The sequence below is a fragment of the Apostichopus japonicus genome, chromosome 19 (genome assembly GCF_037975245.1).
Source record: "Apostichopus japonicus isolate 1M-3 chromosome 19, ASM3797524v1, whole genome shotgun sequence".
NCBI classification, from domain to species: domain Eukaryota; kingdom Metazoa; phylum Echinodermata; class Holothuroidea; order Aspidochirotida; family Stichopodidae; genus Apostichopus; species Apostichopus japonicus.
This window is the reverse complement of record NC_092579.1, coordinates 217802-235301: the sequence shown is the minus strand read 5'-3', so window position 1 is coordinate 235301 and position 17500 is coordinate 217802. Positions and strand designations below refer to the sequence as shown.

Here is a 17500-nt window from a genome sequence, read left to right as displayed (position 1 = left end):
ATTGTTAATTACTAACGAATGGTTTGCCTTTGTCATTTAAGAAGCAAGTTTCTTTTGCACAAATGGGCTTTCGGCGAATTATTTCGTCCGAGTGAAATATAAGTCCACATGAGAGGAGAACATGAAATCTTGAAACGAGTATAAGAACAGATTTAACTTTAAATTTATTCGACCTTGTTTGGAAAGACTCTGCGCAACTAACCATAAGATTAATGAGTAAAGGGCTACCGGTAGCTAACGCACTTTCGTGTGCAATGTGATGTCACATGATAACGAACTAACCTTGCTTGAACCGTCACACATGTTCCTTACCGTCTACAGCGCACAACATTAGCAATTCCCGCACGCTGAACAAGCTAGCATATCGTACATGTATGGTGATGGTTACACACATCAATGGGTAAAGGCGTTTCGAACCACGTTTCAGTAAGAGCTTCACAAGGTTTTTCGATTAAAACTCAAGGGAAAAGCGACTAGCCCACGGTCGGGAATGAAAACACACAATACATTGTACGTATAATATGTACATGCAAAGTATGTATAAAATTACAATATCCGTGGACGCAGTACGACACGAAAGCGATCAATTTGGTAGTAGAAGTCATATTGCAAACTTGAGTTTGACAATAATGATTGACACTTTAATTAACTCTGATCAAACAACTCACCGATGAACTCAGTCGTTTGTAGCATTCATTCATTAAATACTTCGGACCACCTGCATCTTCTTTGGTGGTTTCGTACAAGTCTAATAATCTCCTTCTTTAATCATTGTTCAATTTACAATACGGTGTAGATAGGATGGCAATGGTCGAACATGTATTGATTTGGTGGTAGCCTTCCAACGATAAACGTTCGCGATATACGCGCTGGTATTCATTTGACTTGGCTTTCACTTCGTGGAACCAGATGCATGATATAACGCTATACAAAACTTTGTTTAGAGCAGTGGCGTAGCCAAGGAGGGGGGGGGGGGGCGTAGGGGCGACAGCCCCCATGAAAGCTTGTCGCCCCCAGTCGGCTATAGTTGCTGAAAACCTGACGTGACATAGCGCATATGCCGAGAAGACATCTACAGTAGATGCACTGTACTGAAAACACATGTTAACGACCGTCGAATTATATAATTCCTGCTCTAATAAATACAGGCGCGTAGCCGGGGGGGGGGAGGGGCGACCGCCACCCTCCCCCTTGGGCATATTTTTTTAGATGCAATTTGCAAGGCCTGGGAAGTGCCATTTCCAGCGATCTGGGAGGCATTTTCGGCCAAAATTTTCAATTCACTAAACTATTTGATGACCATATCAAGATATGGGATCTCAAAAAAAAGGATGTTGACAAAACTTTAGAGCAACTTACAAGGCCTGGGAAGTGTCATTTCCAACGATCTAAGAGGCCCTTAGGAGCTAATTTTTTGGGGTGCGCTGAGCGCCAACTCATGGTGGCGCTCCGCTTAGATAGTAACAAGACGCCCTCCCAGGAAATGGTCAAGCCCCCCCCAGCGCCCCCACTTAAAAAATCCCGGCTACGCCACTGGTATTGGAGTTATCTATCATTAATATGAAAACCTCTGGGATGTTCTTTTTTTTTAATGGGGACACAACCGAACCATTATACTTGGCTTACATGCCAGACATCTTTGTCGAAACAACTCCCCAACAGCTCCCATGTAAGCAGGTGCGTATCCAGGGGGGGGGCGTTGGGGGCGCGCGCCCCCCGGGTAAGAAAAGAGGAGAGAAAAAAAAGGGAGGAAAAAAGAGGGGAAAAAAGAGGAGGAGGAGAGGAAGGAAGGGAAAAGAAAAAGAAAAAAGAGAGAAAAAGGAGAAAAGGAGGGAGTAAAAGAAAAACGCGAAGAGAAAGAGGAACAGTGACCATTACAGCGCTGAAGGGTAGCCAGTGACGGATCAATGATTTCGTAAAAGTGTGACTCACCCTACCCCTTACACCGACAACTCCATTTTTTGACGTTTCCATTTTCCTCTCTCTCTAATGATCTATATATATACTATATATGGTCTATCATAACGCGTGTGTAGAATTGTGCTATGAAACCAACTGTGGCTGGTCTCGAACTCGACAGCGTCGTCGGGCAACATGACGATTTTTGGGATGGGGGCGACCGCCCGCCCCCCCCCCCCCCATTCAGCATTTTTTAAAATGATATCGCTAAGTAATTTCAAAATAGAAAGTGCTTAGATGCAACTTACAAGGCCTGGGAAGTGTCATTTCCAGCGATCTGGAAGACATTTTCGGCCAAAATTTGCTTGAACGCTTCGCGCTAACAAATGGTCCTGGGTAATGCCATTTCCAGCGATCTGGGAGGCATTTTCGGCCAAAATTTTCTTGAACGCTTGGCGCCAACCTATGGTGGCTCTACGCTTAGATAGTTTGCCTACAGGCTTCGCCCCTCCCTTGGCAAATTCCTCGCTACGCGCCTGTTCGAATTTGTAACGCAAACAGCAGATATCACATCATATCAGTGAGCATGAAAATGGCGTTCCAGGATGAAAAGCCTCAAAACTGTCCGACTTGCCTGAAAAAATAACCAAAAATTTTCGCGCGCGAAGCGCGCGTTCAACGTGTTCATGTCAATATCATGTAAGCAAGCATCGGTTATTACATCGCATGCCATCATGTACCGTACGGTCCGTTCAAATTGCGCAGTATACCGCGGGATGCTAATGTAAACAACGACATGTCTCATGTAGATGTATAAAAAGCATGGAGGTCCAATTATGTCAAAATTCTCTTTTACATTAGTAATGGCGAATTAGGGGCTGCACCCCCGCCGCGCAGTGGCGGAGCGTCCATACCGTCAGGGGCGGATGCCCCCCCCCCCGACGGACTCAAATGGACTGCTGGAGCCTTTTTCAGCTCTTTACCACTTTTTACTTATTCGTGATTATTGACTTTTTTATTGCGCTCTCATCTACTTATTGACATTTCTCACATTTTGTTGGTGTAATTTGGCGATGACACCTTATTTTTCGTTTATCTGCAAATTAGCCAGGCCCGGAAAGGGTCATTTCGGGCGATCTAGGGAGTATCTTTACTCAAAAATTTTCTGTACGCTACGCGCCAACCAGTGGTGGCGCTCCGCTTAGATAGTGTCGAAAGCGTCCCTACAGACCATTCTCGCCCCTCCTGACCAATACCCCTAGCTCCGCCACTGCCGCCTCGTCTCCTACGCCTATGTGTGTAGTGTTCGGTTTCGGATATATCTGCTATTTTTTCATTTCCTTCAACCAAGTTTTACAATAGCCGTTATAAGAGGTTTTAATATTTCTACACCAATAAATTAACTGTGTCTGAATTTTCGAAAATTTCTGACCAACATTCTGCATCACCCTTCCCTCTACTCGTGCAATTTTGACCGGTCTGTTAGGGGTTGAAGGAAGTTTTTCTATATTGGTTGTCCATAGATGAAATTTTGTACAACATTATGGGAATGTTTTGAAGTGAGTTTATTCACGAGAAATGTAAAGTTTCAAATTCTGAACAAATATGGGGCTTTAAACCTTGAAAAGTGGGGCTGACGGGTATTGAGGGCCGCGACGTAGAATCACCTACAAAAGCAAAGACCCACAGGATATGCGATCAGGTCGAACATGATGTGTGCCGGGTTGACAATCTTCAAAAAGGTTATGGATGGAAAAAAAAACTTTTAGGAAATACTTGGTTCTCAGGCAAAAAGTGTACATCTGGTTGGTCATTTCAAGCCCGAGAAGTGCCGTTTCCGGTGATCTGGGGGGTATCAAAATAAGAAATTTTCTTGTACGCTGCGCGCCAACCAATGGTGGCGCTCCGCTTAGATAGTAATTCGCGCCCCCCGGGTTTGAAAATCCTGGATACGCGCCTGGTAAGGATATATTATTTTAAGAGTCGTCTCTGATAGCTGTCATTTTATAAATCTGTGATGTCATATTGCCACTAGGATCTGAAAACACGTTGCTTTCTCTTTGCTTAAACTTCCTTAATTTTAAGTTACTATTTTCAAAGTAGAATGTTAACAGTGCTGACACTGAAACCAATGCATTCATTAGGTCATGTCAGGAGGTTCAATATTTTAGATTCAACTTTTGCAAAATCCATCTCCATTACAGAATAAAAAACATTGTAATAAATGGACGAAAAGTAGAAAAGTGGAGGACACGTGGCTGGGTGATGATCAAGTCTTCAGCCTTGTGTGTGAATTCAATGCCATACGACCAAAAGGAATAAGATATTTCTAAGCAGTTTGTTAATGATAGTTATCTCTATCACATAGACCAAAAATGATGGTTGGGATTGTATTTCCTAAGCTGTGGGGCTGCGTGAGGCCGGAGGGAGGGGGAAGGGGGGGGAGAGTTGTTAATAATATCATCTCTATCACAAGTGATGGTTGGGTTTATGTCTACTGGCTGTGGAGGCTGGGGTGAGGCCGGAGGGGGGTTGTTCATGGTAGTTATCTCTATCACATAGACCAATAGTGGATATTCGTTTGACCAAGAATGATTTCATTGGCTAAATAACAGGCAGTTTAGCTTTAGGTTGCAAAATCACGCGACCGTTCTGGACACCCATTCAATTCGAGGTTTGCAGTATAGATCGAGTGTTGTCATAATAGAAAGGACACGCGGAGCGAGATGGACTGGTGGGAGATGGTCGTAATTTGAGTTAGTATTAACAAGAGATATGAAAGTAATTTATTTCTTTGTTCGGAAGGACTTCGTCGAATAGGTGAAAAACGTTTAATTTTGGAGACCTTTCACTGGTATTGCAGAAACCGTAAACTTTAATTTCTTAATTGATATCCTTTATAAGATATTTAGAATACGTTACGTGTGTGATGCTGATAAAGAGCAAACGTGTTCAATAAATCTGTACCTTTGTTCTCAATATTTTGTTTCTGGCGTCTGTCTTTATTCTATGACTGACGGTAATCTGTACGTGGTTTGCTACACAATTTTGTGTGCCTTTTACGTGACGAGTGGGAACTCAAACGTCACGTCCCAACGAAACCAATACCATAGAACGCAACATGACCGCAGTGCCAAAGTAAAATTGTAACCACTTTGTCGAACCATGGAGCTATAGCTCCATGGTCGAACGCACGTGTAGACAAATACCCTGCTAGTGGAAGAGGAAAAGTCATTTTGTGAGGCACTTTCAAGACTTATTTAATCCATTTGCAAGAATTTCACGGTAAAGTTCAACGCATGCGCAAAGTCTGCTTTGAGCTCTTGGCACTATACAAGAATCATAAAGTCTCGCATTTTGACGGAATTTGATGAAGAGATCGATAAACCCAAGAAGATGAAGGATAGAAATGAAATAGCACAGGACAAAATCAGAGCGATTTTGATTACGGCTGTCCTTCAAAAGCACTTTCTTGCTTTTAGCACCGCGAAGTTACCGTATGTGCCATCATAACAGCAAAGCTGTTTGAGCAGGAATGGATAAAAGTTTTAAAATTGCGGGGTTACGACGATGCCTGCACCAGAGAATCATGGCTGAAAACTAAGTCCTTACCAGAACTTGTTCCACATTTATCCCGCCCCCCCCCTACTATTCTTGGTCGAGAACATGCATCATACCTGTTTGGTTGGTCTATTCCAACCCCTTCGAGAAAAAGACTTGTTTGTGCAGTGTTATATCCAAAAATATTTAATAACCTATGTAGGCGGTATAAAATAATGATAACCCCACAGTATATAAATTGTACGATCAAGGGACTGTCAAAATTGAACAGAGTGCGATATCATAAGCCACGTGGAGTCAGTTCTAACACCATCTGATTGTGTAGACTCATCATATGAGTGCCATAGTAACTCCGTAAGTCAGACGGAATTTGAATTCCCACATGCCATGCCAGTGTGTGAGGAAGGGAGAGGCAAGGATTGGATGGTAATATATGCTGTACAATGGGTTTCTGTGCTAGAACAAGCATAGGAAGTCAATGACAAAGAGAATGAAACAAGGAGCAATGTTAACCATCCTTCACCCTTTAATTGCATTTATGACACAATACTTTACAGAAGTTAAATAGAGAGGAAACATGGTGATTATACTACTTCAAAATACAAGCTTAATATTGATAACTGTGTAGGTATGTACAGCCCTGGTAATATTGGAATACACATTATTTGAAATTTACATTTATATGGTCATTACATAGGAATAGGGAACAAAACCACAAAATGCATAGACTCATGGCAAAATAAAAGATTCAAATACGCAAACTTATGTATCTTAAAGCATAATATGTTTCATTTCTTTAAATAAAGAAAAGATCATTACAGATCAAACACGTATAAAACATAACATTCAATGCAGGTATGACTTTATCACACAATCACAAAGATTACAAATCTAAAGACATTCTATGTATTGACTAAACTAGAATACTGTATCCCTGGTATTCACACACTGTATTAAGTTAGTGTATTTCTGGTCTTCACACTATGTATTGACTATACTAAGATATAGTATTTCTCGTATTCACACTATGTATTGACTACACTAAGATACAGTATTCCTGGTATATGTATTGACTACACTAAGGTACAGTATTCCTGGTATATGTATTGACTATACTAAGATATAGTATTTCTCGTATTCACACTATGTATTGACTACACTAAGATACAGTATTCCTGGTATATGTATTGACTACACTAAGGTACAGTAATTCTGTTATTCACACTATGTATTGACTACACTAAGATATAGTATTTCTCGTATTCACACTATGTATTGACTACACTAAGGTACAGTATCCCTGGTATTTACACACTGTTTCGACTACACTAAGTTAGTGTATTTCTGGTATTCACACTATGTATTGACTACACTAAGATACAGTATTTCTCGTATTCACACTATGTATTGACTATACTAAGATACAGTATCCCTGGTATTTACACACTGTTTCGACTACATTAAGTTAGTGTATTTCTGGTATTCACACTATGTATTGACTACACTAAGGTACAGTATCCCTGGTATTTACACACTGTTTCGACTACACTAAGTTAGTGTATTTCTGGTATTCACACTATGCATTGACTATACTAAGATACAGTATTCCTGGTCCACACAATGTATTTAATACACTAAGATACAGCCCTTGTCTTCATACTACGTACTGATATACATTATTTGTTTTCTTTCCGACTGCACACAATGTATTCACTATACTATGATTGTTTATACATGTATATATTTTCTGCATCACAAATTTTGTTAAAGGAATTTTCCAGTAGTAAACAACAGACTTACAAAAGAAGATGCTATGATTTTTTGACAATACTTAAAACCTTATATTATTAGCAAAGTTCACTCGCCATAATAAGAATTTGTATATTAGTTGAAGATTTTTAAAGATCTGAAAAAAGCAAATGCAATGATTTCATCATGGAAAACAATGTCCAAATCAGAAAATAACTCTTAACAGTTGGAGTATATAGGAAATTACAAAGAAGTCACTTGATGGAAGCAAACTAAAGTGAAGACCCTATACTTCAGTTGTCACCATGACAACTTGTGAAAAGAAAGGGCCAAAACCTCATTCATACCAAACTTTTCAACACAAAAAAAAAAAAACTGCAACTGTTTGTGGACATGTAGTATAACTAGCATTTTTAGGTGTCAGTCAATATTCCATTAAAATACTGCATTTGATTAAACTATGGATCAGAAAAGATTGACATTTTTAGGTGTCAGTCAATATTCCATTAAGATACTGCATTTGATTAAACTATGGATCAGAAAAGATTGATATTTTTAGGTGTCAGTCAATATTCCATTAAAATACTGCATTTGATTAAACTATGGATCAGAAAAGATTGACATTTTTAGGTGTCAGTCAATATTCCATTAAGATACTGCATTTGATTAAACTATGGATCAGAAAAGATTGATATTTTTAGGTGTCAGTCAATATTCCATTAAAATACTGCATTTGATTAAACTATGGATCAGAAAAGATTGACATTTTTAGGTGTCAGTCAATATTCCATTAAGATACTGCATTTGATTAAACTATGGATCAGAAAAGATTGATATTTTTAGGTGTCAGTCAATATTCCATTAAAATACTGCATTTGATTAAACTATGGATCAGAAAAGATTGACATTTTTAGGTGTCAGTCAATATTCCATTAAAATACTGCATTTGATTAAACTATGGATCAGAAAAGATTGACATTTTTAGGTGTCAGTCAATATTCCATTAAAATACTGCATTTGATTAAACTATGGATCAGAAAACATTGACATTTTTAGGTGTCAGTCAATATTCCATTAAAATACTGCATTTGATTAAACTATGGATCAGAAAAGATTGACATTTTTAGGTGTCAGTCAATATTCCATTAAAATGCTGCATTTGATTAAACTATGGATCAGAAAACATTGACATTTTTAGGTGTCAGTCAATATTCCATTAAAATACTGCATTTGATTAAACTATGGATCAGAAAAGATTGACATTTTTAGGTGTCAGTCAATATTCCATTAAAATACTGCATTTGATTAAACTATGGATCAGAAAAGATTGATATTTTTAGGTGTCAGTCAATATTCCATTAAAATACTGCATTTGATTAAACTATGGATCAGAAAAGATTGACATTTTTAGGTGTCAGTCAATATTCCATTAAAATACTGCATTTGATTAAACTATGGATCAGAAAAGATTGACATGTGAGCAAGGGACCACTGTGTGCTACCATTTCACCCTGAGCCACCAGAATATTCCATAAATGACATTATAGTATTAGCCTTTATTAACACAGCTAATACAATCTAAGTGAAGCAGGGTGATTACATTGCATCCTTACCTAAAAGACAAGACGGAATATATAACACTGGTCAGATATTTTATAATTTTAAATTTAATTCACAGAGATATGTACACATACAGCAGCCGGCAGGGTAGTCAGAACTTTCATCTCCTAGATCATAAATACAAATGATCATAAAATATGAAACAAAACACCAAAATATCAACTCTAAGAAAACATATGTATACAAGCAGTCAATATATATTTGGAGCTCAAAATACTTGGTCCACAACATTATTCAAGAAAAGAATCTGAACAAAGATTCATAGTATTTTCATAAAATAATAAAAGTAATAAATGAAAATGTTAAAACAATACATCTTGTAAGGGGCAGTTGATTACTTCACTTATTTTTCACTCTCTTAAAATATATATATGTACATGTAAGATAGTAAGCTCTTACATAAATACCTGTTGCTTTACACTACTCTCTATTTCATAGACTGACATATATGCCAACTTCCAGAAGGGAGGGAAATGTAAGACTCTTTCATAAATTGTCATTAGCCTACACAAGGTTTATGTTAAGAATTAACTTTATTTTATTATTATTTTGTAACATTTTGTTGTTGTTACTGGCGGAAGCATCTAATATAGCCTACTATCATCATCCAGGAGAAATATTAAAAACAGCCAATAAATTGGTTTGCATAGCTTTTGAGCAATTCTAGCACTTCTTCAATGTGTGATCACAAGAAGTGTACATAGATGCTAAATAATAAACCTTTCAATCCTTTATTCAGCCATCAACTATATTAATTACGGACTCTTTGGATTTAAGAGACAGTCTATCCACCAATTCATGCCTCCCATTTATCTTGTTTTATAAAACAAAGCAAGTCTGAAACACTGAATACATCCCTTTACCAATGTGTCAGGCTACACTACACTGAACCAACATGGTTTTACCACTGACCAATGCTGTTAAACTATGTGCATATACATGTGAGCCATTAACCACTTTAACATAACTATATAAATATCATAAATATCATAAATAACATAAATATCATAAATAACATAAATATCAAAAGAAAAGATGATGATAACAGAGTCTCTAGAGCAGTTGAAATAAATGCACATAATGATGAAAGACTAAGAGATGCCATAACAGTAAAAATCAAGAAATTAAGCCTGACAACATGGTCTGACTGTATTTATACCTGAAGAGCCTCAAAATAAATCAAAATGGAATGTCTTTTACGTATAGCAATATCATGCAAATTAACTTTTGTCATTGACAGAACACAAACAAAACTCAATCCATCCTTGCCGGCTTCAGTCTTTTGCAAAAGCATTACTAAAGCACAAACTGGGAACAGATGCTACTGAATTTTAGTTCTAACATGGTCACGATTTACAAGCAAAGTTTTAATTGACATGAAGGTTAGTAAGATTCTTGATCACTAGCTACTTCCAAGCAAACATATGCCATGTTGCTTTAATTTATTGATATTACTTCATACTATAGTAGTAGGTGGCAGTATGACTTGAATCCAACTGCTGAGATTTTCAGAATACTAAATAAGTCTTTGAAGGGTTTCTAGCAAGAGGTTGCCATAGAAACTGGAAAGATAAAAAAGATGATTAATTGCAAGAAAGCCAATGAGGATAACCCTTAGGGGTTTTTTCCATTCCTGTCTGTGACTACTCCCACTTGACAAGCTGAAGGAAGACAACACTGCTTTGTCACCTATATACATACAGTAGCTTAGTACTCAGGGAAATGAGTTGCCTCCAATTATGACTATTACTGCAGGGAAATATGAAGCATCAACCACACAAAGAAGTAACCAAAAGTACAAACAAAGGGAAAGAAACCAAGCAAAATGAATTAGAACAATTAAATGGAAGCATATCATTTTAAATTAAACAGCAAACCTATATTACCAAAAACAAAATGGTATTCTTTAATCATGACTCATTAACATTATTATGTTAATGATAAACTTCTACTTAAAGCTAGTTTCAGTTTGCTAATCAACACTTTACAATTCTATCAATTTCAGACTTTAAGAACAAAACAAGGAGATGGTTATGAGATATTTTATCTTTCACAACTCTAAATGGCAAAACAACTAAAACATTACATGATTTGAATTTGTGACAATTAAGCAAACAAATCGAATCAAGTGCATAGAGGGGTGGGGGTCTTTTGGCATCGGCTCAAAGGGATCTGAAATAACAGATGATATTAAAACAGTAAGTTAGTAGCTACAGTAGTAACTAACCTTTACTTCAAAGAAAAAACAGGCAATAACTTCCAACCTGAGCAATAACTCCAAGCGTATCAATATGGTAGAGTCATATGTTGGTATCATCATTTCTAGCAGATGCTATATGGTAGAGTCATATGTTGGTATCATCATTTCTAGATGATGCTATATGGAAGAGTCAATTGTTGGTATCATCATTTCTAGATGATGCTATATGGTAGAGTCATATGTTGGTATCATCATTTCTAGATGATGCTATATGGTAGAGCCATATGTTGGTATCATCATTTCTAGATGGTGCTATATGGTAGAGTCATATGTTGGTATCATCATTTCTAGATGATGCTATATGGAAGAGTCAATTGTTGGTATCATCATTTCTAGGTGATGCTATATGGTAGAGTCATATGTTGGTATCATCATTTCTAGATGATGCTATATGGTAGAGCCATATGTTGGTATCATCATTTCTAGATGGTGCTATATGGTAGAGTCATATGTTGGTATCATCATTTCTAGCTGATGCTATATGGTAGAGTCACATGTTGGTATCATCATTTCTAGATGGTGCTATATGGTAGAGTCACATGTTTGTATCATCATTTCTAGCTGATGCTATATGGTAGTCATATGTTGGTATCATCATTTCTAGATGGTGCTATATGGTAGAGTCATATGTTGGTATCATCATTTCTAGCTGATGGTATCATCATTTCTAGCCGATGCTATGTGGTAGAGTCATGTGTTGGTACCATCATTTCTAGCTAATGCTTTAATCTTTAATCAAATAATCTCATCAAGTTAAATCACTCTGGTCAAATTTCATTTTCAAGTATTGAATTTGTCAAACAGTCCATACTATTTGCATGTGATAGCATTAAGTGTCTGGGTTGAAACTTGAATCAAATTCATTAATTAATCACTTCATTACTTTTATTAATTGCAGAAATCTAGGATAGTGTCTTAGAGTGATCAACTGGAATCTTAAGATGAAACTGACAGTAATGTCTGAACATGAGCCTGAGCTTCTCAAGTCATCACTTACAACATACATAGGTAATCAATATACTGTATTCTAAAGAAAGTTGACTGTGTTTAACTTAAAAAGAAGACAAGAAGTCTCTCTACTATTTCATTCCTGATGAAGGTTTAAAAACATTTGGCATTAAGTTGAGACTTAATTAATCACAATATTTCTCACCCTGCCATATTTCATTCTATGAAAGCTACTGCACAAAGAAAATCGATTGAATGATAAACAACATTTTCAAGAGAATGGAACAAAGTTTTCTGTCAATTATTTCTGAGTGATCAAGATAAGAGGTTTCTTAACATGTTTTAGGTAATTCCTAACAGCAGACATTCTTTTACATTACATAGACTTAATACAATATCCTGCCATGTACACAACATGCAAAATATAACTAAACTGAGTATGGAACATGAAGACAGATCAAGTATTTTCTAAAACTTTGGAACATGTATATTATTGCCATGGATAATATTAAGAAAATGCCAACAGAGAATAAAAGGTATGGATAAAGCTGTATCATTCATTTGTCACGTAACTTAAGCAAATCATTGTTCATTTTTACAATCCAGGCTGATGCCCCACCGGCCTGTGCCCCACCAAATTGATTAAGAGCTCTTAATCAAGTTCATACAACATCCACAGTATGAAACCTCATTCTTATTGATTAAGAGCTCTTAATCAAGTTCATACAACATCCACAGTATGAAACCTCATTCTTCAGATTCAGTTCATACAACATCCACAGTATGAAACCTCATTCTTCAGATTTTGAACTATGCAACCTCTCATCTTATGGATAGATTTGAGTCAGACTTTTGAATTCAATTTAATTCATAGTCTTTTGTATTAAGTGTTGTGTTTGAACGGACGAAGGGATGGATTTAGGTATAAAATGGAACAAAGATGACAAAAGGATGTCACAAGACCAACAGTCTTCTCTCTTGGTATATTAAAATTTCAAGACTTCTTGGTGATATGATTCAGTAAACAATAAGTCTTGCTATTCTATGCTACATGTATTCATAACTACAACACTAGCTGGCATTTATCTCGGGTAACTCTACAACACTACCTAGCATTTAGCTCTGGTAAGTCTACAACTCTACCTAGCATTTAACTCTTGCTAACTCTACAACACTAGCTAGCATGTAGCTCGAGGTAACTCTACAACATTACCAAGCATTTAGCTCTGGGTAAGTCTACAACACTACCTAGCATTTAGCTCTGGTAAGTCTACAACACTATCTAGCATTTAACTCTTGCTAACTCTACAACACTAGCTAGCATGTAGCTCGAGGTAACTCTACAACATTACCAAGCATTTAGCTCTGGGTAAGTCTACAACACTACCTAGCATTTAGCTCTGGTAAGTCTACAACACTATCTAGCATTTAACTCTTGCTAACTCTATAACACTAGCTAGCATGTAGCTCGAGGTAACTCTACAACATTACCAAGCATTTAGCTCTGGGTAAGTCTACAACACTACCTAGCATTTAGCTCTGGGTAACTCTATAACACTAGCTAGCATTTAGCTCTGGGTAAGTCTGCAACACTACCTAGAGAGTATAAGGTCCGTTCACTCAGTTGTCTTTTCGTACTTCTTTGTAACTTCACCATACTCTAGATTAGCTCTTACAAGATTTTTTTTAGTAGCATGAGTGTCCAGTACAATAACTTTGACATTGAACACAGTACTCCTGTTCCTAGCTCTATAGAGAGTCTACTGCTGTAACAATCATATGCATTAGTCATTAAAGTTAACTGTTTTGCTTTAGGGAACATATTAAAGGAATGTTTAAACTTTACATATCTTGAACACTAGAAGTGTTCTTGTATGATCTTACTTTTATGAAATACTTGTGAAGTTCTGGAAGAAATGGGATTTTGGTCACACACAAAGCAGCCTCACAAATAAAAAATAAAAAATAAAAAAATGAAAAATAAAAAAAGATGACAGTTTTCAGACATGATGCTGATTTTATCTTTATATACTCCAGTAGTTTTCTTGGATCAAACATTCATTTCAGTCAAGTAACATTTGTCAATTTGTAGTTTCTGTGATAATACAAGCCAGTATTAAACCTGGTCTCAGAGATGTATAACATGTATACTTCTAATTTTTCTGTCTTCATTTGATGTTTACCCAACCACATCTCTATATATCTCTGATACATATCAGGGATGTATTGCATGTATACAAGACTCATGCAACCAACTTGTCTGTCTTCATTTGATGTTTGCCCAACCACATCTCTCTATATCTCTGATATATATCAGAGATGTATTGCATGTATACAAGACTCACGCTACTAACTTGTCTGTCTTCATTTGATGTTTACCCAACCACATCTCTATATATCTCTGATATATATCAGAGATGTATTGCACGTAAACAAGACTCACGCTACTAACTTGTCTGTCTTCATTTGATGTTTACCCAAACCACATATCTCTTTATCTCTGATATATATCAGAGATGTATTGCATGTATACAAGACTCACGCTACTAACTTGTCTGTCTTCATTTGATGTTTACCCAACCACATCTCTATATATCTCTGATATATATCAGAGATGTATTGCATGTATACAAGACTCACGCTACTAACTTGTCTGTCTTCATTTGATGTTTACCCAACCACAGCTCTCTATATCTCTGATATATATCAGAGATGTATTGCATGTACACAAGACTCACGCTACTAACTTGTCTGTCTTCATTTGATGTTTACCCAAACCACATATCTCTTTATCTCTGATATATATCAGAGATGTATTGCATGTATACAAGACTCACGCTACTAACTTGTCTGTCTTCATTTGATGTTTACCCAACCACATCTCTATATATCTCTGATACATATCAGAGATGTAATGCATGTATACAAGACTCACGCTACTAACTTGTCTGTCTTCATTTGATGTTTACCCAACCACATCTCTCTATATCTCTGATACATATCAGAGATGTATTGCATGTATACAAGACTCACGCTACTAACTTGTCTGTCTTCATTTGATGTTTACCCAACCACATCTCTCTATATCTCTGATATATATCAGAGATGTATTGCATGTATACAAGACTCACGCTACTAACTTGTCTGTCTTCATTTGATGTTTACCCAACCACATCTCTATATATCTCTGATATATATCAGAGATGTATTGCACGTAAACAAGACTCACGCTACTAACTTGTCTGTCTTCATTTGATGTTTACCCAAACCACATATCTCTTTATCTCTGATATATATCAGAGATGTATTGCATGTATACAAGACTCACGCTACTAACTTGTCTGTCTTCATTTGATGTTTACCCAACCACATCTCTATATATCTCTGATATATATCAGAGATGTATTGCATGTATACAAGACTCACGCTACTAACTTGTCTGTCTTCATTTGATGTTTACCCAACCACATCTCTCTATATCTCCGATATATATCAGAGATGTATTGCATGTATACAAGACTCACGCTACTAACTTGTCTGTCTTCATTTGATGTTTACCCAACCACATCTCTATATATCTCTGATATATATCAGAGATGTATTGCATGTATACAAGACTCATGCTACTAACTTGTCTGTCTTCATTTGATGTTTACCCAAACCACATATCTCTTTATCTCTGATATATATCAGAGATGTATTGCATGTATACAAGACTCATGCTACTAACTTGTCTGTCTTCATTTGATGTTTACCCAAACCACATATCTCTTTATCTCTGATATATATCAGAGATGTATTGCATGTACACAAGACTCACGCTACTAACTTGTCTGTCTTCATTTGATGTTTACCCAAACCACATATCTCTTTATCTCTGATATATATCAGAGATGTATTGCATGTACACAAGACTCACGCTACTAACTTGTCTGTCTTCATTTGATGTTTACCCAAACCACATATCTCTTTATCTCTGATATATATCAGAGATGTATTGCATGTACACAAGACTCACGCTACTAACTTGTCTGTCTTCATTTGATGTTTACCCAAACCACATATCTCTTTATCTCTGATATATATCAGAGATGTATTGCATGTATACAAGACTCATGCTACTAACTTGTCTGTCTTCATTTGATGTTTACCCAACCACATCTCTCTATATCTCTGATACTAACTGAGTGTGTCTGAAAATGAAACCAGTTTGTATGGCAGAAACAGAAACATGTTTGCTTTTAACAATTTTGCAGCTCTATCAATTTCTTGGAAGGACATATAAAACAATAATGAAACAAAATCAATAATTTCCTGAAGCATTTGCTGTCTATCCTAACATGGTACCACTACAGTAAGATTAGTACTGCTTATTAATGAACCTTTTAACCAGTTAATAGACAATTAATGCACTAGTACTACTTTTACATGAAAATAGCTCCGAAGGAGGGATATCAGAGTTTTGGTCCTTTCTTTTCTTTGCCCATTGGTTTCAGCCAGACTTCCTCTGTTTCCCAGGCTCGAGCTAGTAAGAGGTATGCAATACCAGTAACCAGACTAAAGATGAAAGAGCCCCATCCAAGGTAAAATGACCAGGAATATTCCAGCGAGTATTCTTGTGGAATTGTATCAAACTCTCTCGGCCGCTCTGTAATTTCTACGCTCATACTGATCATGAACAACACCATGCAAACCAATTTGAAGAATGCTGAAAAGAACAACAAGAAAATATAGTGTTAATGACAAGGAAGGGTGGAACGTGTCCAGCTCATGAAACTGTCTGGACTCAGATGTGAGTACAGGCCGGAGATGATAGAATGGAGATAAATCGGTGGTGCTCAGTAATTGTTTAGAGTAGGTGTGTGTCAACTATGTAAAGCTCAGGTCTTATGATTGCATTTACATATGGACAGCAGTTTGATGTTTTAGTGGAAGCTTGTCCAAGGCATACACAGACCTATAGCACAGATATTAGAAAGTTTTGCATCATTAATAGGAAACATGTAATGAACCAAGGTATTTAACTAAATTTAACTAAATTGTTGTTGTCTGTATTGTAAGTTGTCTTATCAAGATAGAGAATTAAGACCTTATCTACTTAACATAAGTTCCATGTCAGGGGATAAAGGACATCCTGTGAAGTTAAAGCCCAGTAATGTGAAGAAGCATGTCAGACACACTTAATATTAGTCATGCAAAAGAAACACTTGTGGTTGTCCGGAAGGAAAGTAAACCTGCATTTAAGAAAACAATTTGTAAAGGGAATACATGACTGCCATATATGCACTATGAAGATAACAGTTATGGGGAGGGAGCAGCTCCTGGTTTAATCTGCAGTCTTACATCAATACAACTCAAGTGGATGCCATTCAGTACTGTGGTACGGTGGATAACAGTTATGGGGAGGGAGCAGCTCCTGGTTTAATCTGCAGTCTTATATCAATACAACTCAAGTGGATGCCA

General features: G+C 36.8%; 1 protein-coding gene and 1 long non-coding RNA gene across 3 annotated transcripts in view; one reads left to right on the top strand and one right to left on the bottom strand.

Annotated features, from left to right (window-relative positions):
• Positions 1-5013: 5013 nt before the first annotated feature.
• Positions 5014-7030, top strand: LOC139959416 (uncharacterized). The gene is made up of 2 exons (XR_011790102.1): positions 5014-6543; positions 6662-7030. It is a non-coding gene; the product is annotated as an uncharacterized lncRNA (long non-coding RNA).
• LOC139959412 (transmembrane protein 114-like) overlaps positions 5964-17500 on the bottom strand; it is a 96639-nt gene continuing 85102 nt past the window's right edge. The window contains exons 4-5 of one of the 2 annotated variants that reach the window (XR_011790101.1): positions 13425-16745; positions 5964-13319 (exon numbers count right to left, since the gene is read on the bottom strand). Coding sequence is in view for 1 of the 2 variants with exons in the window: in XM_071957004.1 (XP_071813105.1) it covers positions 16492-16745 (254 nt within the window). In the remaining variant the exon portion in view is untranslated. Of the gene's footprint in view, positions 16746-17500 lie in introns of both variants that reach the window. The other variant, XM_071957004.1, reaches the window with a different exon arrangement.